Source organism: Equus caballus, chromosome 14 (genome assembly GCF_041296265.1).
Source record: "Equus caballus isolate H_3958 breed thoroughbred chromosome 14, TB-T2T, whole genome shotgun sequence".
In the NCBI taxonomy this organism is placed as follows: Eukaryota; Metazoa; Chordata; class Mammalia; order Perissodactyla; family Equidae; genus Equus; species Equus caballus.
The window spans coordinates 38,116,757-38,142,906 of record NC_091697.1 but is presented as its reverse complement, the minus strand read 5'-3'; the positions used below and the strand labels follow the sequence as shown (position 1 = coordinate 38,142,906).

The following is a 26,150-nucleotide window of genomic DNA, read 5'->3' as shown; positions in this document are numbered from 1 at the left end:
AATCCATGTTTTTTTTTATTGTGGTAAAATACACGTAACATAAAATTTACCAATTAATTAAATCAATTTAATTTTAAATTAATCAAATTAACTTAAAATTAATCAATTTTAATCAATTAAAAGTGTAAAGTTCAGTGACATTAAGTATATTCACGATGTTGCAATGGTGCAAGCATCAGCATCATCTAGTTTACAACTTTTTTATCACCCCCAGCAGAAACCCTGTATCCATTAAGCAGTCACTCTCCATTACCCTCTCCTCCCAGCTCCTGGCGAGCACTAATCTGCTTTCTTTCTCTATGGATTTGATACTTCTGGACATTTTATATGCAGTTATGTGTTGTTTAATGACAGTTCTGAGAAATGCATCCTTAGGCAACTTCGTTGTGGTACGAACATCATAGAATGTACTTACACAAACCTAGGTAGTATAGCCTACTACACCCCTAGACTCTATGGTACTGATCTCATGGGACCACCACTGCATATGCAGTTTGTTGTTGACTGAAATATCATTACATGGCACGTGACTTTAAATGGAATCATACAATATGTGGCCTTTTGTGTCTGGCTTCTTTCACTTAGCACTGTTTTCAGGGTTCATCCATGTTGTAGCATGTATCAGCACTTCATTCCTTTTTATGTCTGAATAATGTTTCATGTATGAATATCCCACATTTTGTTTATCCATTCATCTGTTGATGGGCATTTGTGTTGTTTCTACCCTTTGGTTATCATGAATAGTGCTACTATCTGTGTACGTTTGTGTATAAGTTTTTGTTTGAACATGTTTTCATTTCTTTTGGTATACACCTCGAAGTAGAATTTCTGGGTAGTATAGTAATTCCGCATTTAACTTGCAGAAGAACTGACAAACTATTTTCCGTAGGAGCTGCACCATTTGATTTTCCCACCAGCAATGTTTGAGGGTTCCAATTCTCTGCATCCTTGACAACACGTATTATTTTCTGATGATGATGGTGATGGTGATCATCCTCCTCATGGATGTGAAGTCATCTGATTTTTGAGTCCAGCTATGACTTATTGGTTTTCCATTTGTTGTTCTTGTTGCGCTAACACTGCTGTGGGCTTTTAGCACAAGGATACATCAAAGCATGACCTGATCTCTCCATTTCCATTGGAACCTCACGTCAATTCTGGCCATGTTTTTTAAGTGGGAAACTGGGTTAAGCACTCAAAGTACCTGACTACATGATACTGTTACTTTCCTACAGAATAGGGAAGGAGGTATATTTCTGAGCTGACAAAGACTTACACTAATTTAATCAAAATTTACTTTAGCTGATTTCCTCCTTTGACATATCCGTTTTTCAATCAAACTAATATAATGCAGACATTACTTCGTTAAGTGAGGGGAGTGGAAAATGTGTGTGCTTTTCCTACAAGAACTGAGCCTTCTTTTCAAATGGTTAATGACAATTATGAAATCACCCCTCTTCTCTTCCTTTGGACCTGCCCAAGAAGCTAGACATTTTTGACCTGCCAAGAAGGAAATTAAGAGCACACAAAAATAAGTAAGAAACTTACATATTGCCTGTATTTTTTAATACTTTTTAAATTTAATGTCATGTTATTTTATGAATATGTTTATATTTTTTATTCATGATATTCATGATTGTGAACATATTGTATATTCATAATTTTTTTATGGTTGTGAAAATAATGCGTGTTCATTTCTTTTTTCTGAACAAGAAAATTAAAACCATATATTACCTGCCACTTCTTAGGAGCTATCAGGACGCAGGGGTCATGGCAGGAAGGTCCCAGGACTGAGCCTGGGTTCTGGATGAGGTTCTGTGTGACCTGGGGATTATTACTGCTTACTGTTTTTGTAACTCTGGTAACTACATGGATACAAAGTGCAGACACTATGTCTCAAGTATGAAATATTTTGTTAGAATACTTCCTTTTCTGCCTGCCCTTCCTGAATTCCCCGCCCAGTTGGACATGGTCTAGCACCCTAGATGAAGTTAGTGTTTCGTGTCCTCATTTGGAATCAACAGTTACCCTCTCGGCCTCCATTGTCCACAAGCCTGGCTCTCCATGGCAGCTGGTGAGGAAGGCTTACATCTAAGGAGCAGTGTCAACCGTAGGTCAAGGTGCCTTTCCATGGCTCTTTAACCAGAGCAGAGAGCCACTTACTCTGCCTGGACACAAATGCTATGCAGGGCACTCCTTGTTTATAAATATCAGGAGCTGTTACCACATGTTGAGTTCTTACTCTTTACTAGGCACTATGCTGTATGTCTTGCATATGTCATCTTACTACTCACAGCAGCCTATGAGGTGGATGCTATTCTCCCCATGCTTTACAGTGAGGAGACTGAGACACAGAGATGTTAAGTTGCCTGCCTGCATTCACAGTGCTAGTGTATGGTAGAACTAGGTTCCATGCCCAGCTCTTCTGCCTAAAATCAGACTCTTAACCACTGTGTACAAGGCAAAAATGGTTCATGCCCTAATATCTCTGTCAGTGTGTCGGAGCCGACAGAGCTTATCAACCATCAACATCAATCATCTCACACTGTTTTCAAAAATATATATTCAAAGGTACAAACATGATGCTAAATTCCTTACATGTGCTGTTTTAGTTCATCCTTTCAGCTCTGTAAGGAAGGCACTGTTATCCCCAGTTTGCATGTTATTATGCGCATTTTCCAGTTGAGGAAAATGAGGCTGTATGAGCTAGAAATAGTAGCTCAGAAATGGCAAAGCTGGAGTCCCAGCTGAGGGTGTGTTTCTCCAAAGCCTGACATAACCACGACAGCCCACCCCACAGACAGGCTCGAGTCCCCCCAAGGTTCGGAGTCTGGGGCTATGTCACTCAGATTCACTTTTGAAGGGGTGAAGACTCCAACCAGTCAGTCAGCATTAGGCGGGGCGTGTGTCTTCTAAAACAAGTCACAGTGCAGCTCTCCCACAGCACAAGCCAGGCCTGCACAGCGGCTGTCTTCCTCTCTATGTAGCAATTCCAGCCTCTGCTTCCACTTGTTTCTCTCTGAAAGGCTCACGTCACCTGCACCCAGACTGTTCCTGAGAGATGCTTTTGGACTTCCTAGAATGCCACACACTATTCTGTGAAAGGTCAAGATCCAAAGCAAAAGGCCCTCACTGATGGATGGGGGAAAACATGTGCAAACAGAGCCGAGGAACATGTAGGGGCCAGCCACGCAGCCCAGACCTCTGCTCCCAGATCTAGGAATGCTCAAGAACACCGTGTGTGGAAGAATCCTATTTGCAAATGTGGCCAACAGCCAGACAAGCCTGGCCTGCAGAGTTTCTGCAACAAAGGATAGGGTGGAATCATTTTTGTCTTATTATTTTCTGCACTAGGGAAGAACGAAGCTTCCATGAGAGAAGTCTCTCTTAATCTTGCAGTCTGTTGAGTTTTAATGCTGCAGTATTGGAATCAGGTTGACCTCATGGGGGAAAGACGGAGCTGCCTCCTTGTACTGCAAAGTCTATTTATGGACTTCACCAGAAACCCTGGTCATGCCTCTCACCCTCTCTGTGAAGATCTCCCTAACTCTGCCAACCAGTACCGAAGTCTCTCCTTCATCACAGCTCTTGCACTTACAGCTTAGACTACACATTCCACAGCAATAGAACGGGAGAAAAGTGCTCAAGTCCAGCGTCCTCAGTCCTGAGTTCTCTCTCTCTGCAACTTACTGGCATGCAAGCCTGGGCAAGTCATGCCCCACAATTAGCCTCTGTCTTCTCATCTGTAAAATGGCAATAACTCCTGCTCACTGGGATCACAGACTTTAGCCAATTCAGCAGGTATTGTTGAAAGCTTATCATGCATCAGGTTCTCTGTTAAGCCTGCTTAAGTAAATCTTGGAACTGTCGCTACACAAAGCTAACCAAATTCTGTTAATGTAGGCCTTCTCAGAGCCGATGGTATACTAACCCACGCTGTGCAGGTAGAAGGAGGGGGAAGGTGTATTGAATTCCCTGAATTTTTTTGCCCTCAAAACCTTTTTGGGAGAGATTTTTATTTTATTCTATTTTTAAGAAGAGCTATTCCCATATTATGGAAAAGTTTTCTACCGAATGCTGGGAATTATCAGAAAGAAGGTTCAGACAGTTACTGAAGCTGGTATCATTTTATGTGCTGTGAAATTGTCACCTGAGATAATATATAGGAGAGTGCATTGAACATTGTCAGGTGCCACCGGCATCATCTGTCTCTGATCTCCTATTGGTTTTGGGCTGTTACTTGAATGTTAATGTTGCCTTTCCATCTATAGCAAAGGCTCTAGACAACCTCTTACACTGCTGGTACAATTCTTCATGCTGTGCCGGGCACATAAAAGGGTGACTGGCTGAGCTCTGGCCTTGGCTTTCCAAGCCAAGCAAAGATAAAACATCTGCCTCTTAATGTATCCCAAAGCAACCTCTGCAACAGCCGCAGCCCTCACGACTAAGTCCAGGTTACAATATGTCACTTGGAGCTCTTTGGTTGGGAAGTGGAAGAAGCCATTCTTAGCCAAGGCATCCCGTTTAAGCCTCTTGTCTGACCTCAGCCCAAAAGAGGAAAAGGCATCAGCATTTTCTCTTCTCCTATGAAGTTAGCTACATTTCAGGAAACTTGACTAGCAAATTAAAGTTTATTCATAATTTTATGTCTCCTGCTGACTTGTTTATTACATCTGTAATTAGAACCCCTACCCTCTGCCAGCCTCTGGTCACACACACCCACACCCACACACACACGCTCACCAGAAGAACCACTGATCTTTCACTTCCTGGGAAGTTTCATTCAATTCTTTATAACCTCAAACTATGAGAAATTTTCCTTGGCATGTTATCTTTAAGTTACCGATTGCATTTTTATATGTCTGCCCTAGGATCCTTACTGATGATTTCTAGAGAAAGCAGAAAGTAAAATTTAAACTGCCAGAAAGAATCAATAGGGAAATGAACAGATTTTTGTGTAAGAGTTGTCAGCTGAGATAGTTTAATTGTGAATATTTTTCTAAAGGAGCTGTTACTATTCATTGTGGAGGTACAGTGGAATTTAAAAGGTAGGATGTAGGATTGAAAGAAATGCCCACTGAACCCCAATATATCAGACTCTGAAGGAATTCATACTTAACACTTCCTGAGCTGAATTCTTAAGTCCCCAATCTCCCATCTCACAAACTCTCCCTGTGAATGTTCTCTCTTACCCGCTGTTCTCTATCTCAGTAAATGGCCTACTACCTCTTCAATTGCCAAGAAATGGAACAGTCATCCTTGGCTCTGTGCATTCCTCATTCCCAAGCCCAGTCACTTATCAACTCCTGTCTCTTCTAAAAATGTATACTCTCTACTTGTCTTCCCCTACCCCCACTCCAGTTCTAGCTGCCATGGTTTCTCACCTGGATGACTGCAATAGTCTCCCACCCAGCCTCTCACCTCAAGTGTTACCACTTTCTTGTCAGTCCTCATAAGGTAGCCAGAGTGATCATGTTTAAATGAAAATAAGTTCAAATCATGCCCATGCTTAAAACCCTTCAATGATTTTCCATCTTTAGAGAAAGTTCAATATCGTTTAAATGGCCTGTAAGAGCGAAGAAGGAAGACAGATCTATCTTATATTTAGACATACCACAAACTACAGAAATAAAATAGTATGGTGTTGATGTCAGAACAGATAGAAAATAGAACAGACTAGAAGGCTCTGAGACAGCCTCATGTGTATTTGGAAATTAATATATGATAAAAGTGGCATCACATATCAGTGGGGAAAATAACATTCGCTTGGTAGATAGTGTTGAGGAAAATGGCTTCATTTGGATTCCCACCTAAACTATATACAAAAGTGGATTCCAGAGGCAATAAAGACTTAGTATGAGAAGTAAAACTCAAATGTCAATAAAGGAGAATACAAGGAATGAACTAGGGCAGGAAAGGATTTCTTTATGAAACCCCAAGAAACCATCCTTAAGGAAAAACAAATGAGTTTTCTTATATAAAAGTCAAACATTCCCATTCATGAGAAGACAGCGTGGGCAGAGTTAACAAACCTGATGGCAAACTTGGGGTATGTGTTTCCCTCTCTCTTTTGATCATCAAGCTCCAAACACAAATTGGGTTTTCTCTCTGCCTCTTAAATATACCAAGCTCCCTCCTGCCCTAGGGCCGGTACACATGTCTACAATTCTGTCTGAAAAGTTCTTTCTCCTCTGCTTCAGCTAACTCATTTTCACTCATCCCTGTGATCTCAGCCAAAATATCTCTCCCTTAGAAACATCACCTTTGACTGCCCAAATTAGGGTAGGTTTCCCCTGCATATGCTCTCATTTCAACTTCCTCTTTGCATTCCTTGCACACATTGCAATTACAATTATATAATCATTTATGGAACTTTTAATTTAGTGTCCATCTTTCCTACTAGGTCATAAGCTCCAGGAAAGCAGAAGCCACCTGCTCAGTACTTGGCACAGTCCTTTATGCCTAGAAGATAGCTTGAAAATGTTAATGGATTGAACTGATAAAGGACACTCAAAAGAGGGCATATTCCAGACCACACACCAGATGAGTGCGGCAAGCCCAGGGGAGACTCCAGGCATAATTTAACCTTTATGTCAGCAAGAATTTGGGGTAACAATTTGTGCCCCTGTCATCTAGAGACAACATCTCAACTCTCATTTGTATCACCTATGGTTCCTTGCACTCCATTAGGTGGTAAACAAAGACTGGTTGACTATAGCTCTATACTGCCTCCTCCCACCACACTCAGTTTTCTATGTTTAAACTATTCCTTCAGCCGTGCTTCATGGCTTGCCTTTTGAAAACTCTCTTTGACAGTTGATGTCAACTTTCATTTAATTACTTGTTTTGTTGACAATTCTCACTCTCTGTTGACTCTTAATTTGATCTTAGCATTCAGTTATTCAGCAAATATTTATTGAAAGCCTACTTGGTGCCAAGAATGTGCCAGGCACTAGAAAAGCTGGCAGTCCCCTTCCAGTGTTGACATGCTAACATGACACCTCAAAAGAATCATTGCACAGAGCAGCCCAACTAAGTTAAATGTTAAGAGAGACCTGAATGCACCCAAATTTGGGCACAGTGTAGAGAGTAGCTGAATAGGAATGCTACCACGGAAAAGCTGGACCAGTTCCCAGCTTATTTTGAGTAAGTGCTTCACAGTGTAGCTCATTATTCATGATTGGAAAACGTTTTTAAAACAAGAGAAATCTACCCAAGCATCATTATAGAAAGATTTTTCCAAGTAAAATAGAAATAACCATACTGGAGTGTTGTTTTTAAATACTTGTCATGCTTTTAAAAGGGTCAATTCAAAGACAACTAAAGCATCACATTCAAAATAATGATAATAATAGAGGCATTGATGCTTGCTGAACGACTTACACTATCCTTTGGGGATGATTTTAATGACAAAGCTAAGTTTGCGTCGGTTTTTTTTTTTTTCCCAGTCACATCAAGAGTTTATTTAGTGAACATTGATCACCGTAGCCAATACATTATGATACTTACTGCAAAGAAGCCGGTGACTTCTGATTACTCTGTTTGCTGTAAACTGACCAGGGAAGAATGATAGTGTAGAGAGAGCCCCCGGGGGAGAACTGGCTATGAGAAGCCCATGCACTATTGCTTATTTTGGTATTCCTAAAGACTGAATCCCATAGAAATGGATTTGTTTAAGGGAGAATTTTCAAATAAGGTGATCAGCCCCAAAGGGAAATCACATGTCCGTGATGTATTAAGATTTGTGCCTACTCAGACTCAGAGATGAGTGTCTTTCCAAGGTCTCTTCCTGGAATTCCCACATCTTAGAATTTGGCAGCCTAATATAGCTTTCAAAAATAAAAAGCTTTTGGGGCTGGCCCCGTGGCCGAGTGGTTGGGTTCGCGCCCTCCGCTGCGGGCGGCCCGGTGTTTCGTTGGTTCGGGTCCTGGGCGCGGACGTGGCGCTGCTCATCGGGCCGCGCTGGGGCGGCGTCCCACATGCCACAACTAGGACCCACAGCGAGGAATGTGCAGCTATGTGCTGGGGGGCTTTGGGGAGAGGGAGGAAAAATAAAATCTTTAAAAAAAAAAAAAAAGCTTTTTTATTTCAGAATAGCTTTCTATATACTGAAAAGTTGTAAAGATAGCGCAGATATTCTTATATACCTCACATGCAGTCTCCCCTATTACTAATATCTAACAGTAGGCTGGTTCTTTTGTCACACTTAATGAGCCAATATTGATAAATTATTACTAACTAAAGTCCATGCTTTATTCAAATTTCCTTAGTTTTTGCCTAAAGTCCTTTTTACGTACAAAGATCTCATCCAGGATGCCACATTACACTTTTGTTGTCTTGTTCCTTTAGGTTCTTCTTGGCTGTGACAATTTCTCAGATTTTTTTTGGTTTTGATGACCTTACTAGTTTTGAGAATGCTGGTCAGGTATTTTGCGAAGTGACCTTCCTGAGATTTGTCTGATGGTTTTCTCTCGATTAGATGGAGTTTCAGGATTTTGGAGAGGAAGACCACAGAGGTAAAGTGTCATTTTCTTCACATATCAAGGCTGCCTACTATCAGCGTGACTTCTCATTGTTGATGTTGGCCTTGATCACCTGGCTGAGGTCGTGTTTCAGATTTCTCTACTGTGAAGTTACTAGCCCCTTTTCCATGCTATGCTCTTTGAAAGGAAGTCACTATGTGCAGTCCACTTTTAAGGAGTAGGGAGTTAACTATAAAAATTGTTTGGAATTCTTCTACATGGGAGATTTGTTTATTCTCTCCTATTGATCTATTCAATCATTTATTTATATCAGTATGGACTCGTGGATATTTATTTTATGTTTTGGGTTATAATTCAATACTACATTATTTATTTTCTTGTTCAAATTGTTTCAGCTTTGGCCATTGGGAGCTCTTTCAATTGTCTCCTGTTTCCCTTTCCATGCTCCCATAATTGTGGAGTATTTTTGTTTGTTTGTTTGTTTGTTTTTTGAGCACTTCCTCCCTTTCTGGCACTACAAGATGCTCCAGGCTCATCTTTTATATTTCTTGACCCAGTCCTAGAGTCAGCTATTTTCCAAGGAGCCCTTCTAATGTAGGTTTTGTTTGTTTCTTTGTTGTAGTTTCTGAAGTATTTTGATAGCCACTGTGGTAGGCACTGGACACAAATTGTCTCTCTTAATCCTCATATCGACACCATTAGGGAGCCTTTGACTTCATTTCATAAATATAGAAACTGAGGCTCAAAGAACGTAAATAATTTACCCAAGGCCACACAGTAAGTTAAAAGCAAATTCTAGCCCAAATCTGTGTGACTCCAAAGCTCACACTTTGAACCCTTACACCCCAGGCCAGCCTCCTTTGTTCTCGAAGTTAACATTAGATGGAAACTATGCTATTGTGAACCACTCTGCCTTTTGTGAGATGAAAAGACAAAAGCCAGCCAAACCTTCCTCTGGGAAGACCCCTCAGGATTCCAACCACGCTGATCCCTTCCTTTTCTGAACTTCATTCCCACTGAGAGTTGAAAAACTTCCCTGAACGTGGAAGTTGTTTATGAGCTGTCTTGTGGTTTTCCCTCTTTATCTGCATTCCCAAATCAGATTATTAGCTCCTCAGAGGGCAAGGAAAATATACTGCCCTGTAGGATTATCAAGATAAGTAAACTTCTGGAGGCCACATCACTTCAGAACAGACTGTGCTGCTACAGCTGCCATCGAAGGCAAATGTTAAAATCTGTGCCTTTCGTACCAGGAGAGCAGAGAGCTGGATTGAAGTGATATCACATTGTTGTTATGGTTATTTTTCACTGACTCAGTCTCCCGCTGGGCAAGGAGCTTCTCAAATGTAAAAGTCATATCTCTCCCATTCTCCAGGGCCCAGGACAGGATATAATATGTTCTAGGCACTCAATCAGTGTATATAAAATGCTTAAGGGAAGCTCTCGGGCCGTGGGCCAGAGACTACCTATTCTTGACTTGTGCACAACTTTAACCTCTTATGAAGGCAGTACTATGAAGTGGCTCTAGAGGTAGACAAACTGATAGCAGTGAAAAACGAGAGGTCTCTGATTCATTTAAAAACCCCACTGAAAAGAGAGTAAATGGAGAACAAAATTGAAAAGGAGTAAACTTACATGGTCATAGACAAACGGAAAGAAAATCACGGAAAGTGGGTAGATGAGAACTAGATGTCCCTATAGGATTGAAAGCCACTGTATGGAGTGAATGACCAGGGGCACTTATCCATGAGGCATTAGGTGTAGTGCCTACAGCCCACAGAAGTCATAATGCTCCCTGGAGTGGGGCCAAAAAAGAGGACTGGCTCAAAAATCTGCATAAAGACCAACTGGACTCTACATCTAGCCCCACATCCCATCCCCAGTTGACCCAGTTAGGCAAGTGCCTCTTCCCAGTCTAGCAGAGGATAGGAGAATTGTTTTCTAGAAGGTTCAACCAAAGGACCTCTGGGCTTTGGATTTTAGACACAGATGAAGTTAGGAATGAGGCACCAAAAACAGGTTTAATTGAAAGTCTGTCTCTGAACAGCAAAATGCCCAGCCCTCTTCTCCTCTGACACTCAGGACTCTCACATCTAAAGTTACACCACCACCTTCCTGGCAGGAGTTAGAGAATTCCTCTTTGATGAAACTAGCCCAGAGGTACTGACTGCCCACAGATATTGACATTTGGAGGTTCTCCAGTGAATTAGCCAAATCCCCACTACTGTACCCTATAGAGCTTCCAACCAGCTTTTTTATTACCATCTCAGAGAGGACAGGGCATCAATCAAACAAGGAGAGGATGGTATAAAAAGGAAAGTTCAAAGAATAAGAAAAAGCTCTTGAAAATTAAAAGTATGATAATACAAGTTAAAAAATCAGCATGAAGGTTGGAACTTAAATTTGAGGATATTTGCCGGAAAATAGAACCTAAAGAAAAAGGATTGAACATTAGGAGGAAAAAAAATAAAGCACTTTTTTTTTAATGGAGCATTTATTGACTCTAGGAGAAGGAAAAAGATGTACAAGAAAGAAAAAGGACATGTTAGTTAAAGAACATTACTTGGCTCAGCTGTGGACAACATACACATAATCATAATAATGTAGATTCTGAATATGGATTTAACCAAAGTGGTGTGGAAGAGTAGGTATTATTGCAGAAAGTCAATGGCTAGGAGCTGAAGATGATAAATCAAGAGTAGCATAGAAGCAGATTTTGGGCCACAGGGAGGGAAATACCTGAAGAAGCATCCTAGCAAGTTGAAAGCTCTTATGGGGGTGAGAGGTATGAACCCCTGGTCTTTGATATAAGCTTTGTAGTATTTGACATTTATATGGACTGTTTTGATATAAGAATAAATAATACATTTTTAAAAATCAGATATGATAGTTTTTAAATATCAGCATGATGGAGCATTTACTGTTCAAATAGCCACACGCATACAGCAGCCCCTGGAGGATGTTGTGGAACAAATAATGTTCATTTCAGTGGTCTTGAGTCATCAAGAAAAGGTCTGATTTGGGCCGTCCCAGTGGCGCAGCAGTTAAGTGCTCATGTTCCGCTTCATCGGCCTGGGGTTCACCTGTTTGGATCCTGGGTGCAAACCTGCATACACACTGCTTGGCAAGGCGTCCCACACTGTGGCAGGCGTCCCACATATAAAGTAGAGGAAGATGGGCACGGATGTTAGCTCAGGGCCAGTCTTCCTCAGCAAACAGAGGAGGATTGGCGGCAGATGTTAGCTCAGGGCTAATCTTCCTAAAAAAAAAAAGAAACAAAGAAAGAAAAGGTCTGATTCTGTTCTGCTTTAGAGAAACACATGTGATGGGGATTCTTCTCTGTCAAAATTCTGCAGACTTTTGTTATTTGGGGAGAATTCTGATGTGGACCTGTTCTTCTCACCCAATGTGGGAGAAATGATGCATTGCCTCCCTCCCTCATCTACCACACAGCCTCACCCTGTGTCCAGAAGAATTGTGGGCTGGTTGGCCACAGACTGACCTGATCTGGTCCAGAACTCTGATCTTCATCATTAGCCGCAGTTCTGCCAGTCTTCTTTCTGCCAGACAGAGCTGAGCCTCCTAGTGGTTCCCTGCAAGCCCTTTGTCCTCGGATGGTTGCCTTGAGGTCAGTTTCTGAAAGTCATTGGCCCCAGAGCAAGATCTCCTGTGGCAGAAATTAACCTCCCAGACCCAGAGACTGCGGTGGTGAGTGGGAGGGAGGTAGGGGGAAGAGAAGAAGCTGAGAGGGCAGAATTGAGCTTCTCAGACATGAAAGAGAGTGTTTCCCCTACTTCTTCTAATACCACGGAGACCCCAGGGATGCTTTGCTTGGCTGGTATTTCCTGATTTAGTCTCAGTAAGCAGAGCCAGAGAGCTAAATGAAATCACATTGACCCAGCTGCCGTGGGAGGCACTTCAGTGCTTGTTAGCTGGTTCGTGCTTTTTTCCTGGTAATCTTTCTGTTATCAGGTATTTGGGAGGATTACAGCAATGTGTCCCAGGCTAGATCGAGGCTCTTTGTTTAAACCCTGATGTAGCAAAGACTCAATTTCCCAGGATGTTAGCCTATTAGAACAATTAATGCTAAATTATACTATTTTGACATGATAATAAAAAAGAGTGGGTGGCTTTATTATATCTCTTGCTATAAAACTTGATCCAAGCTGTTGGAGATTTTTTTCCATGATAGAATTATTTGAATATTATTAAGAGTAGGCAGGTGACATATGAAGATACTAGGATTTGAAAGATGATGGGGAGCCAGCCACATATAGGGAGATCCTTTGAAATATGGAAACAGAGAATGTTGGAAATGGAACAAAATCCTGACTCAAAGCACAGGTGGGTCGTGAGGACTCGGTAACGCAGACGAAGGGCTTCCTCGCTTCTCTCCCTCTCCCTCCCCCGCCCTTACCCTAACAGCTGTGGAGGACTTACTGTGTGCCTGGCACTGGGCCGTGTGTATTAATTACACGTAGAATCTAATAATGTCAATAATAGGTGTATTTTAATAATATGGTAATAACTAATATTTGTACCATCCTGCGTATAAAGAAACTGAAGCTTGGAACAGTTATGTAATTTTCCTAAAGTCACCCCACTAGCAAGTGGTACAGTGGGGTTTAGAAACCAGGGTTTCTACTGCATATGTGGCACATAGTGAGGGCTCAGTTATGTCAGCCGTGAGTTTGCTGATGGTGTCCGTGTTGATGGTGCAGAATGCAAAGAATGAACCACAGAACAGTTAAATGATTTGCTCAAGGTCACACACTGGTCAGTGGCAGTGAGCTTATCCAGTTCCCTGATTCAGGTCCTCCTTCTCTCTCCCACGTTTCTGAAAACACAAAGAAAAATGTCAGCACACCAACTTCTAGAAACAAATAACCTCCTGTCTAGGTTCCAGGTTCTGAATCCTCACATTACTTGAATAGTTTTAAGTTTTAAGTAGAACTGTTAAGCACTGCCAGAAACAATGCCCAAGAAACTATTTTAGGCTAATATTTGTTTCCTAGTGGCCAAAAAAACCCAAAAAAAGACCTACAGCAATATTAGATTCAGTGTATTTCATCCTCCCTGACCCAGTTGAAAAAAAAAGACCAAGTTTTTTCATCAGGTAAAATTTTAACTTTAAACCATTGTGTGGGATTACAGGGAGGCAGTGGGTGCACTGATGTGGCAGAAGTCATCATCTCTCCCCCTGACACTAGGACAGCAGCTCTCATCCAAGGTGAACTGGGTATTTAGGGCCTGAGTGGGTCATGGGTCTGAGTCCATCCATTTTAGCAGTTCACCTTGGGGGGGAGAGACCATGACTCTAGACCATCAATCTATGGTAAAATGCCTTGGTGGTGGCCCCATTCTCCCCTCTCCTCTGCTTGTGAAAACTACCTCAGGCCTTGGTGTTGGCTGCCTGTCAGCACAGGCCTGCCACTCTGCCATATGCAGGTACTAGGCTGGGCTCGCTGATCTGGTCCCATGCCCTGCCAGTTTTAGAAGGAAAAAGACATTAGATGAGCAGCCCCAAACCGTCCTACCTCCATGATCTCCTCTTCCATTCCAACTTGGCACAATCATATCTATAGTCTTTTCAAGGCTCAGCTCAAGCATTAGCATCTCCTCTGCTTCCCACTCCACAGCCTCAAACTATGAACAGTCTGACCCTTCAGGAAAGTTCTCCACACACTTCGTTTGCAGCTCCATAATCACCCTTCCTGTTCCCTGCCTGGTATTATACGTGGGCCATCTCATTGTCCCCATGTCAACATAAGACTTGCCTATCTTCAGTTTCCTCATAACTCGTAGGACAATGATTTTTCTGTATTTGGGACCCTGCGTAGTGGTGTTATTACATTTTCAGGCAGGTATATGTCGTGTGGTAACAAAGGTTTGGAAAGACGAGAATGACTACCCACATTCTTTTTTCTAATAACAACTATCTGATTACTGACATGTTCTGTCAGAGATTCATCCTTTAGTTTATGGCTTTAGTTTCCTCCACGAAAGGGAGAATATCTTAGCCATGTGTTGGCACACTGTGGCCTGTGGGCTAAATCTGGCCCTCTGCCTATTCTCATGTGACCAGTGAAGTAAGGATAGTTTTTATATTTTTAAATGATTGAGGAAAAAAAGGAAGCATAATATTTCATGACACAGTAAGTTTATATTAAATTTTAAGTTTAAAATTATATGAAATTCAAATATCATTGTCATGAATAAAGTTTTACTGGAATACAGCCATACTCATTTGTCCCTGTACTGTCTATGGCTGTTTTTGCACCAAAATAGCAGATTTGAGTAGTTACCACAAAGACGATACATCACACAAAGCCTAAAATATTTACTATGAGGCTTTTTACAGAAAAAATGTGCCAAACACTGTTCTGAGTCATTCTCAATGTGAAAATTGTGAAAAAAGGAGTGGGGTGTCCTTTTTGCTGAAGGGGGAGGAGAATGAAGGCACAGAGTGCCTAGAGGAAAAGAAATCTGGAGACAAGAAAAAAGAGGAGTCAAAGGCCTACTTGGAGATGCCAGGTCTCCTGGGTCTGTACACGTGTGTGGCAAACATCTCTGCCTGGAGAAGATGTCAATCTTCCCAAGGAACACCTGGATCTCACAGCTGGTGGACTTGCCCAGGGGCAGAAAGTTTGTGTAAACTTAATGCTCTCCCTTAGGGACTCCGAAGGGTTCCTTTGGAGAAACCATAAACTAGACAGGGTAGGATTAGGAGATTATCAGTCATTCCTGATGATTCCAAGTACCAAGATTAACTAACATCTGCAGTAAGATCTAAAGGGCTCTATGTCCCACTTATCTCTGATTCAATAATATTTCTGTGTGTGAAATCCATTTTGCTTGTGTCTGTTTATGTGTCTCTTCGGGAGAAATCCATTTTGGATGAATGCCAATTAATTATCACATATGTGGGGATCATTAAACATTTGGAGTTTTCAAATAAAGACACATCAATTAGATCTTGGTTTAAACCAGTTCAGCCCCTTGGAGAGTTGGAATTACAGGTTTTTTGTTTAGAAATCTGCCACTTTCAAGCATTTCTCTTATTTTCTTATTACAGGGGAATGCCCTTTACTTCAAATCTGCCAGAAATGTTACAGTGAACATTCTCAATGACCAGACTAAAGTTCTAACTCAGCTGATAACAGGTAAGGAAAGATAGAACTTAGCAGCACCTGGTCCACACTAAACACTCAGAAAATGTAGATTCGAAGGTTGAATGAAACACCACGTGCAGTAAAGACAAGCCTGTCTGCTAACACATTGTACAGTGGGAGGAGGGGAATGTAGCGTGTGTTCCCTGATTCTACTGAAGGGTAGAGTTGCATCAGGTACACACGTTTAACTTATGCAAATCCGATAATCCTTGTTCAGGGGAGGAAATAAACTATTTTTCATGTAACATGGCTCCTAAACACAAGCCAGCTGCTTCATCTGGTGTTTCCCATGGAAAAGCTCTCTGCTCCAGTGTTGGAGGAAATGCTGGCTGTGTTGGATTATTGGAGAGATAGCAGAGTATACACAAAACCAGGCATGCCGGACTTTATGGGTGCTAAAAGGGATTTTTAATGGGTGTTTGAATCCATGCCATAGTTGCCGTATGTGCTAACTTTGAACCTAGCTCAACTGCAAGAGGCAGATGTAGCCCCACTGAATACGTGTGTGTGGTTCCTTTCAATCTAGCAGATCTGCTCCTCACAACTGTGGAAAGCACCCACTGGGTTTCATGCTGCCTATTCCTGAAATTTAAACAAGGATTGGTTATTCACAATAATGATTATAATGATGAGCACGAGCATCATGGCTGTGATAAAGTGTTGAGTGGTCTGATTAATGCCCCCTCTGTAGGTTATGAGCAGCAATAAACAGGAGCTGTAAGGTACCCCCACAGTAGAAGGGAAGAGGAGTGTGTGTCTGAATGGCTGGCACTGTTACACTTCCAGACAGAAGATGCCATTTGTGTGGCTTCAGGGATGAGAGAGGAGTGTACAGATGGACATTTTGAGAAGCCAGTTGCCCAAATGCCCTGAAATGTTCCTGTGACTAAAACATCTGGAGCCCCACTAATAAACACACCTCTGGGAAACAAGTGACTTTGGACCCAGAGTCTCGCTGGAGAAAAAGAATCGTCCCCGGCCACTGCCTCCACCCCGCAGGAGTGCTGCATACGAGTGCCTGGAGACCACAGCCAAGGGGTGGCTTGGACCTTGTATCAGTGGAGGGACTCAGGGGTGGAAGGAACCGCAGCACGGCAGAGCCCGTAATCCATAAACATGTTGTTCCAGCATGCGGCTGGATTGTCGGCCTTGCTTATGTAACATCTGGCCCACAGTAACAATGCTAAATAATTAAATAAACAGCTTCAGTAAGCAATGATTTAAGCGGCATGTGTGAAAATTGCCTCCAGGAGGGAAATAAATCCAACCTCCAGCTCCCAGATTCCTGCGTTTAAAAGGAACTTATTTAGCCTGCTGCTCATTTGCCATTTATTTGCAGTGGGAGATTTGGTTTACTTGAGAGATTTTGTTTTGATAAAGCTGGTGCTGCCCAAATGACTATTGTTCAACAAAAGAGTCAGTCAGTCAATCTCTCTCTCCCCCTCCTTCTCTCTCTTCTCCTCTGCCCCATCCCCACCTCCTCCTTTCCTTTTGCTTCTCTCTTCCAACTCCCCCTGTCTCTCCCCTTGACTGCTCTCCTTTCTCTCCCTCTTTTCGTCTCCCTTTGTCTCCCTCTCCCTTCCCTCTCTCCTTCCTTTCTCTCTCTCCTTCCCTCTCTCCCTATCCCTACCTTCTTGCTCTCTGCCCCTTCTTCTTTCTTCCTTCTCCTTCCCCTCCCTCCCCATTCTCTCTCTCCTTTCCCTTTTCCATTCTCTCCTCTCTCTCACCTCCCTCATCCCTATGTCTGTCTCCCCGCCCAAGTTAGGTCTCTTGGGAGCTGACACACCAAGCCCTAACTCTTTAGGTAAGGCACAAGATAACTAATATTAAAATGAGATGGGCAAGAAGCCATCTCAACACCAGCCAGCAGGAGTCTTTCAAGAAGATTTCTACATGGAGATTGAAACAGCAATCAAAAACCTCCCAAACAATAAAAGTCCAGGACCAGATGGCTTCCCTGGTGAATTCTACCAAACATTCAAAGAAGACTTTAATACCTACCTTCCTCAAACTCTTCCAAAAAATTGAAAAGGAGGATAGGCTTCCTAACTCATTCTACGACGTCAACATTATCCTGATACCAAAACCAGACAAGGACAACAGAAAAAAAGAAAATTACAAGCCAATATCACTGATGAACATCGAGGCAAAAATCCTCAACAAAATACAACAATACATTAAAAAGATCATACATCATGATCAAGTGGGTTTCATTCCAGGGGTGCAGGGATGGTTCAACATCTGCAAATCTATCAATGAGATACAGCACATTAACATAATGAAGAATAGAAATCACATGATCATCTCAATAGATGAAGAGAAAACATTTGACAAGATACAGCATCCATTTATGATAAAAACTCTAAATAAAATGGGTATAGAAGGAAAATACCTCAACGTAATAAAGGCTGTATATGACAAACCCACAGCAAATATCATTCTCAATGGAGAAAAGCTGAAAGCTACCCCTTTAAGAACAGGAACTAGATAAGGATGCCCACTGTCAGCACTCTTATTTAACATAGTATTGGAAGTCCTAGCCAGAAGAATCAGGCAAGAAAAAGAAATAAAAGGGATCCACATTGGAAAAGAAGAAGTGAAACTGTCACTCTTTGCAGACAAAATGATTTTATATCTAGAAAACCCTAAAGAATTCACTGAAAAACTTTTAGAAACAATAGAGGAATACAGTCAAGTCACGGGATACAAAATCAATGTACAAAAATCGGTTGTGTTTCTATACACTAACAACAAAGTAGCAGAAAAAGAAATTAAGAATACAATCCCATTTACAATTGCAAGAAAAAGAATAAAATACCTAGCAATAAACTTAACCAAAGAGGTGAAATACCTGTACACCAAAAACTATAAAGCATTGTTGAAAGAAACTGAAGAAGACACAAAGAAATGGAAAGATATTCCATGCTCTTGGATTGGAAGAATTAACATCGTTAAAATGTCCATACTTCCCAAAGCAATCTACAGATTCAACACAATCCCTGTCAAAGGTCCAAGAACATTTTTCACAGAAATAGAACAAAGAATCCTAAAATTTATATGGAACAACAAAAGACCCCAAATAGCCAAAGGAATTCCTGAGAAAAAGAACAAAGCTGGAGGTATCTCACTCCCTGATTTCAAAATATACTACAAAGCCATAGTAACCAAACCAGCATAGTACTGGCACAAAAACAGACACACACATCAATGGAACAGAATCAAGATCCCAGAAATAAACCTACACATTTATGGACAGCTAATATTCGACAAGGGAGCCAAGAGCATACAATGGAGAAAGGAGAGTCTCTTCAATAAATGATGTTGGGAAAACTGGACAGCCACATGCAAAAGAATGAAAGTAGACCATTCCTTTACACCATGTGCAAAAATCAACTCAAAATCGATTAAAGACTTGGATGTAAGACCCAAAACCATGAAACTCCTAGAGGAAAACATAGGCAGTACGCTCTTTGACATCAGTCCTAGCAGCATATTTTCAAGTACCCTATCTGACCAGGCAAGGCAAACAAAAGGAAAAATGAACAAATGGGACTACATCAAACTGAAAACTTCTGCACAGAAAAGGAAACCATCAACAAAACGAAAAAACAACCTAACAATTGGGAGAAGATATTTGCAAACCATATATCAGATAAGGGATTAATATCCAAAATATACAAAGAACCCGTACAGCTCAACAACAAGAAAACCAACAACCCAATTAAAAAATGGGCAAAAGATCTAAACAGAGATTTCTCCAAAGAAGATATACGGATGGCCAACAGGCACATGAAATGATGCTCAACGTCATTAGCTCTCAGGGAAATGCAAATCAAAACTACAATGAGGTATCACCTCACTCCGGTCAGAATGGCTATAATTAACAAGACAGGAAACAACAAATGTTGGAGATGATGTGGAGAGATGGGAACCCTTGTACACTGCTGGTGGGAGTGCAAACTGGTGCAGCCACTACGGAAAGCAGTATGGAGTTGCGTCAGAAAATTAAGAATAGATCTACCATATGATCCAGCTATCCCACTGCTGGGTATTTATCCAAAGAACTTGATAACACAAAGGCATAAAAATGCCTGCACCCCTATGTTCACTGCAGCATTATACACAATAGCCAAGACTTGGAAGCAACCTAGGTGCCCATCAGGGGATGAATAGATAAAGAAGATGTGGTATATATACACAATAGAATACTACTCAACCATAAGAAATGATGAAATCTGGCCTTGTGTGACAACATGGATGGATCTTGAGGGTATTGTGCTGAGTGAAATAAGTCAGAGGGAGAAAGTCCAATACCATATGATCTCTCTCATAAGTAGAAGATAAAAACAACGACAAACAAACACATAGCAACGGAGAATGGATTGATGGTTACCATGGTGGAAGGGGGTTAGGGCAAAAGGTGTGATTAGGCTCACATGTGAGGGGATGGACTATAATTAGTTTTTGGGTGGTGAACATGATGTAATCTACACAGAATTCAGACTATATTACGATGTGCATCCGAAAGCTATATAATGTTATAATCCAATGTTATTGCAATTAAAAATAAAATAAATAGATAAATAAATAAAAAGAGGATTTCTACAGAGGAGAGTAGATTGTTCAAAATATAATTGTAAGCACATATACACATGGACACTCACCCCTAAAGTTTCCCTTGAGGGTTCTCCTTTTACATTTACACACATGGGGGAAAGCATAGAGCAGTTCCAGAAGACAATATCTTATAAAGCCTGTTACACTTGATGGTGTACTTACCGGAGAGCAATGACCCCTGCTGTCCAAGTGGCCAGGTTTGCTAAGGCAATTCTGAGGACTCAAGATTCTCCTGCTTATCTAAAGAATGTCTCAAAAGCCCAGAAGATGTTCCAATATTAGCCATTCAGTTAATCTTTTCGCAGGAAACAATGCTTTAAATGGTATTTAAGTTCCCAGGCTAGGCTGCAATCACACTGGATCATCCTGCTGCTGATTTAGTATCGTCTCGGTGGTGGGTCCGAACGGGAAACCCTCTGACCTGCAAGGAGGAAGTTGTCGCGTAGTCTTCCACAGCATCTTGCCAGTGTGGGGAAGAGTCCCAGGATCCAGGGAGTTGGGGAAATAAATTAGGCTGGATGGCCCCCAGGCTTTCCAGCTCCCAGAATGGTGGCAGTGGCATGACTAGGAGAATACTGGTGCATCCTGGTGGATTCCAGTCTTTCTCTCTGTTGAGGCAATTAATTAAGAGGTACTTCACACGTATACTGCTGCACGCACAGGGGGATTATCTGAAGATTAGTTTCGGGTTAAGAATAATGATTTTCTTCCATCCCAGGGAGGAACAATGGGTTCACCAGGAGACCTCCTGAGCAGTCTCCAGCTGCATTTGCATTTCTCTCTAGAATCACGTTTTTAAGATTTCACACGTCCAAGGAGGTTTGGCAGCCCCAGGTGAAATCGACAAAAGGACAAGTCATCTGCACCATTGAGCCGGCCATCCCTCCTTGGGTTTTTGGCTAAAACTCCCAATTACTGAGCTTTATACACTCAAATGGTTCTAGGCCTTGGTAAATCCCATTGTTTTCTGAGAAGCCCTGAAAAGCAAGATAATTGTGTTTTGTGTTCCCTGATTGCTGCGGTCTCTTCAGTATACTCTCCTGTCTGTCTCACACACCACTCGTAAGTTCAGAGTAAACTCAGTTTATACACGGGCAGGTGTCCTTGACTGACTCCTCAAGGTCATATCTCCTGTAATTGCCCAGATCCTTAGAGGCAAAGTCCAAGCATTTGTATCCCCAGTCATACTGCCAGTTTATCATCTGACAGGATCCAGAGTGGGCAAGCTATGCTCCCCTATGCGTATCATAAGGTCATTCATTCGTTCATTCATTAGCACTTCTTTACCTCCAGATCCCCAGTATCTCCCCTAAAAAATGCTAACAAGCCCAGAGCATTGACAAGTATTACAGAATTTACTGAAGGTTTTGGTGTGTCCAAGAAGACAGCTGCCTCTTAGGTCTTGCAGAACAAGCTAATACAAATCCCTCATTGTACCTCTCTGTTCTTTCAAGATCTCTCTCTGGTCCTTGTCTCCAGCTTTTTACTTCCCCTCATCCTCCAAAAGCCCTCTCATAGCTTCTCCTTGTTTGTTGGCTCCAGCCCCCTTCTCCTTTCTAGACAAATAAACACCCTTTTTCTTCTATGGGACAGATCTAAGATCTCAGTTCCAGACCCAGATCTGCCATTAGCTCACTTGGTGACCTTGAAAGAGCCCTTGACCTTGCTGCCACTGTTGTTCTCACCTGTAGCCTGAAGACAGTCAAATAAGATAATGTCCAGTCCCGTGCTGTTTGGAAATTCTGTACCTTGTCTGCTGTTTGAATACCCTGCTCGTTAAGGAGCATTTCCAATGTCCTTCTTTTCATCAGAGGGCTGATATGGATGTCTAGGCAAAGGATCAGATCTACCAAATTGACATGATTATGTGAATGGGGCAAGTGTACTAAGAGGTACTCATCATGAATTCTTTTCAATGTGTTGTGACCATTGCATTAGAAAAATGGTGGTGGTCATGATCACAAGAATGATGATAATCACAAGAGCAGTCCCCTATATTTCACAGAGCTTGGCCACCTACAAATTTCTTTCTACAAACACAGTTTAGTTTGATCCTTTTAACTTTCCTATGAGTTAAATAGAATAAATGGTGATAGTACAATTTTATAGGTGCAGAAAATGAGGTTCAGAAAGATCAAATGATTTGCCCAAAGTCACATTACCAGAAAATGAGAGAGTTGAGACATAATTTTTGTCTTCTGATTCTTAGTCTGATAGGCTTAACATAAAGGAAAGCAACCCGAGATGTCCGGGGGCTGGCCTGGCACTATCAGCGGAGCCTCAGGGTTCTCCTGTTTGAACATAAGTAATTTCACAGAACATCAACACCAGACAAGGCCAGTTGGTGGCCATGAAAGATCAAGACAAAACAAAAAACAAAGACAACTCTGATCATGTGTGAACACAGACAAAAATGGAAACATTTATCTAAAGCACAAAAATGACCAAACATGCCTCTATCCTGGATAATATGAGTGACTGCTGTTTCTTTATCCATTAGAGTTTTAGCTTTGTTCTGGTCTTCCCTTCTTCTGGATAAGATTTATTAGGATATCAGTCATAAAATTACTCCCACTTATTAACAGCCTCTAATCCAGAGCAAAGCCGCGTTTCCATAAAGCCTGCCCAAAATAACCTAACACAAGGTCAAATCATGTAAGTCTTCTCTTCTTACTGAGATGCCCCATGGTGTGCGTTCTCCCTCACTGCAATGATTAATAAACCCAACTTGTTCAACTACACGTGTGTTCCCAGTGGTATTTACCTGGAAGGTATTGAAGGCCCTTTGATTACTACACAGTCTTGAAAAATAACTAGAAAAAAACAAAAACTCTGTATCAGAATCTCCTAGGCAGTTTTGGGAAAAATGAAAGATTTCTGGTTTCTATCCTCAAAAATTTTTCTATGTGAATTTCCAGATCAAAAGGTAGATTCCTTTTGATCTGAGCTAGGGTCAGTGAGGTTGATTACGCCCTAAGGTTGTTCTGGTGCATTTATGCAGACCATCTTTTGGGAACCATCTGAACTGTAGGTGTTCAGGTGGCTCCAGCTCAGATAGACTAAAATGTCTTTTTTTCCTTTTTTTTTTTTTTTTTTAGGAATTGTAACACATTAACCTGTTTTACTTTTGCTATAGTAGCTGAAACTCTGTGTGATTTTCTGGTTTGTTTATCAATAACTGTTTAAATTCATATCTGTCTCCATCAGAAGATGCCACCACTATCGCCCCACCTTCAAGAACAGCATCTGCTGTCGTATGCTAAGCCCTCTGAAGTTTATTTTATTTTTTATTTGATTTTATTTTTGCTGAGGAAGATTCACCCTGAGCTAACATCTATTGCCAATATTTCTCTTTTTCTGCTTGAGGAAGATTAGCCCTAAGCTAACATCTGGCCAGTCTTCCTCTATTTTGTATGTGGGTCGCTGCCACAGAATGGCTGACGAGTGGTATAGGTCCATGCCTGGGATCCGAACCTGTGAAACCAGGCCACTGAAGTGGAGCACACCGAACTTAACTACTATGCCATGGGGCTGGCCCCTGAAATTTATTTTTTATTGAATGAAATTCTAGCGTAAAAGATCCGAAAACTTACTAGGCAATTAATTACAGTATATTATAGCCTTTTCTGCCAGGAAATGATCTATATACTGAGGAAATAGACTTGTCTGATATCAAATGCAGCCAGTCGATCAAGGCTACAGAGTGAGACATTTCAGCTGAATTTAAAGGCACCCTTTCCAACGGTTAGGGCTGGCCAAAGATATGCTGGTTGCTCCAAGAGAAGGTGAGCTTTCCGTGCCTTGATATGTCCAGTCAAAATTTGTAGATATTTGACAGTAGTTTGGTAGTTAGCTGAGGGAAATCTCATTCAAGCATTAGTATGGAGGAAGGACATGATGGCCTTTAAAATCATTGCCCAGAAGCATATGATTAAAAGGAATTGACAAGACATGGCTGAAGTCACGAGACTGGTTTTCAGGGTTGACTTATGAAAAACAATCCACTTACATTAAAGTCTAATATAATCTTGTCAGATGTATATGTTCTATGAAAAGCTCTGCCGGCCCCCTGGCTGAGTGGTTGAGTTCTCGCACTCCATTCCAGCAGCCAAGGGTTTCATCGGTTCGAATCCTGGGCACGGACATGGCACCCTTCATCAGGCCATGCTGAGGCGTCATCCCACATGCCACAACTAGAAGGACCCACAACTAAAAATACACAACTATGTACAGGGGTGCTTTGGGGAGAAAAAGGAAAAATAAAATCTTTAAAAAAAAAAGACACAAAAAGCTCTTTGTAACTGAATGCATGAGGTTAATGTATTCTCTCTCTCCATTCTAGGTCCAAAAGCCATAGAAGCTTATGGCAAAAAGTTTGAAGTAAAGACAGTTTCTGGAAAGTTGCTCTTCTCTGCAGATAACAATGAAGTGGTAGTAGGAGCTGAGAGATTAAGAGTTTTAGGTAAGGAATCTTTAATCGTTTAATTGGTTTGATGCTACTGTGTACATTTTAGAGAAAAAATTAAACTGTGTCGAAGAGTGCTTTAGGTGAATTACCTGTATTCTCTTAAATCAAGGCAGATGAAGCCCTCACCCCCTACCTTGAAGCTTGGTCCCCTGGTAAAAACTTCTCATGAGTCTTTGTGTCACATCTGCCAACACTGAGCATCAGGCGGGGATGTGGGCTCATGCCAAGAAGTATAATAAAGCATCCTATCTTCACAGACTGGCAGTCTTGCTGGAAGCAGTCAAGACTTGTGTATATGATACAGAGGTTCCTAATTCCTGGTTGTGAATTAAGAATCATCTAGGGAACTTCTGAAAAGTTTAGGTTCATGAATCCAACCATGACTTACTGAATTAGAAGCTCTGGTGGGAGGGCCTTATGATTTGTTTGTAAAACCATTTACAGGAATAGCTGTGGTTCTACAGTTGGGATCACTGAATTTGAGCGCATAGCAAATTAGTCTTCTGTGGCTGTACACTGAAACCATTTAACACGGTGGTTTAAGGCCTGGGGCTGGAGCTGATCTGGCTCTTAATCCCTGCTCTGATGCCTACTAGCTGTGTCACTTTGGGCAAGTTACCAACATCCCTGAGCCACTTTTCTTTTCTGCTCAGTCAGGCTAAGAACATCCACCATCTCAAGTTGTTCCTAGGGTTAAATGAGATCATGTTATATGCACTTGTCATAGTGCTTAGCACAAAATAGTGCTCAGTCAGTGGTAACCACTGGTGCTGCTCTTGCTCAGACCACTGCTCCAATCAATACTAGTACGACTTCTCCTTCTCTTGCTCCCTAAGAGTCACTGAAACATGGTAGTTAAAAGCTCAGACTCCAGAATTAACCCACTAAGATTTTAACCCTATCTCTATCTTTCACTAGCTATGTGACCTTAAGCAAGTTATCTAACCTCTCTGTGCCTATGTCTGTTCATCTATAGAATGGAGGTAATATAAGTATTGACATTCCAAGATTGTCAGAAGGATTGAACAAAATAATCTATGTAAAGTGGTTAGTAGGTTGACTAAAAAATAGAAAGTGTTCACTAAGTGCTAGCTGTTATCTTAAATTATTGTTATTTTTACTTGAAATCATTATTTATTCTTTGCATCATTAATTGCACTCTGCATCTTCTTTCTTCTCCATTACTGCTGTCCTCCTCCTGGTTGTCACCTCCACCGTCAGTCAGTCAGTTTGTCTGAACTGTCTAGCTGTCTCTTTCTCTGTCGTGTAATACACGATCATATCTAACTTCCTTACTGGATGACTCCTAGGTCTCCATCCCCCGCCCTAGAGTCTTGCCTGAGTTCTAGATCTTCTTCATCTAGATATTCCACCAGCCTCTAGAACTTGGTGGACGTTGAGTGCCTGGCA

The 26,150-nt window shown here is 41.5% G+C and overlaps 1 protein-coding gene across 2 annotated transcripts in view; it reads left to right on the top strand.

Annotated features, from left to right (window-relative positions):
• The window catches only part of SGCD (sarcoglycan delta), a 421,219-nt gene that overhangs the window by 266,084 nt on the left and 128,985 nt on the right, over positions 1 to 26,150 (top strand). For both annotated transcript variants that reach the window (XM_070233939.1, XM_001503564.6), the window contains exons 4-5: positions 15,559 to 15,646; positions 24,615 to 24,734. In XM_070233939.1, the coding sequence (XP_070090040.1) occupies positions 15,559 to 15,646; positions 24,615 to 24,734 (208 nt within the window). The remainder of the gene's footprint in view (positions 1 to 15,558; positions 15,647 to 24,614; positions 24,735 to 26,150) is intronic.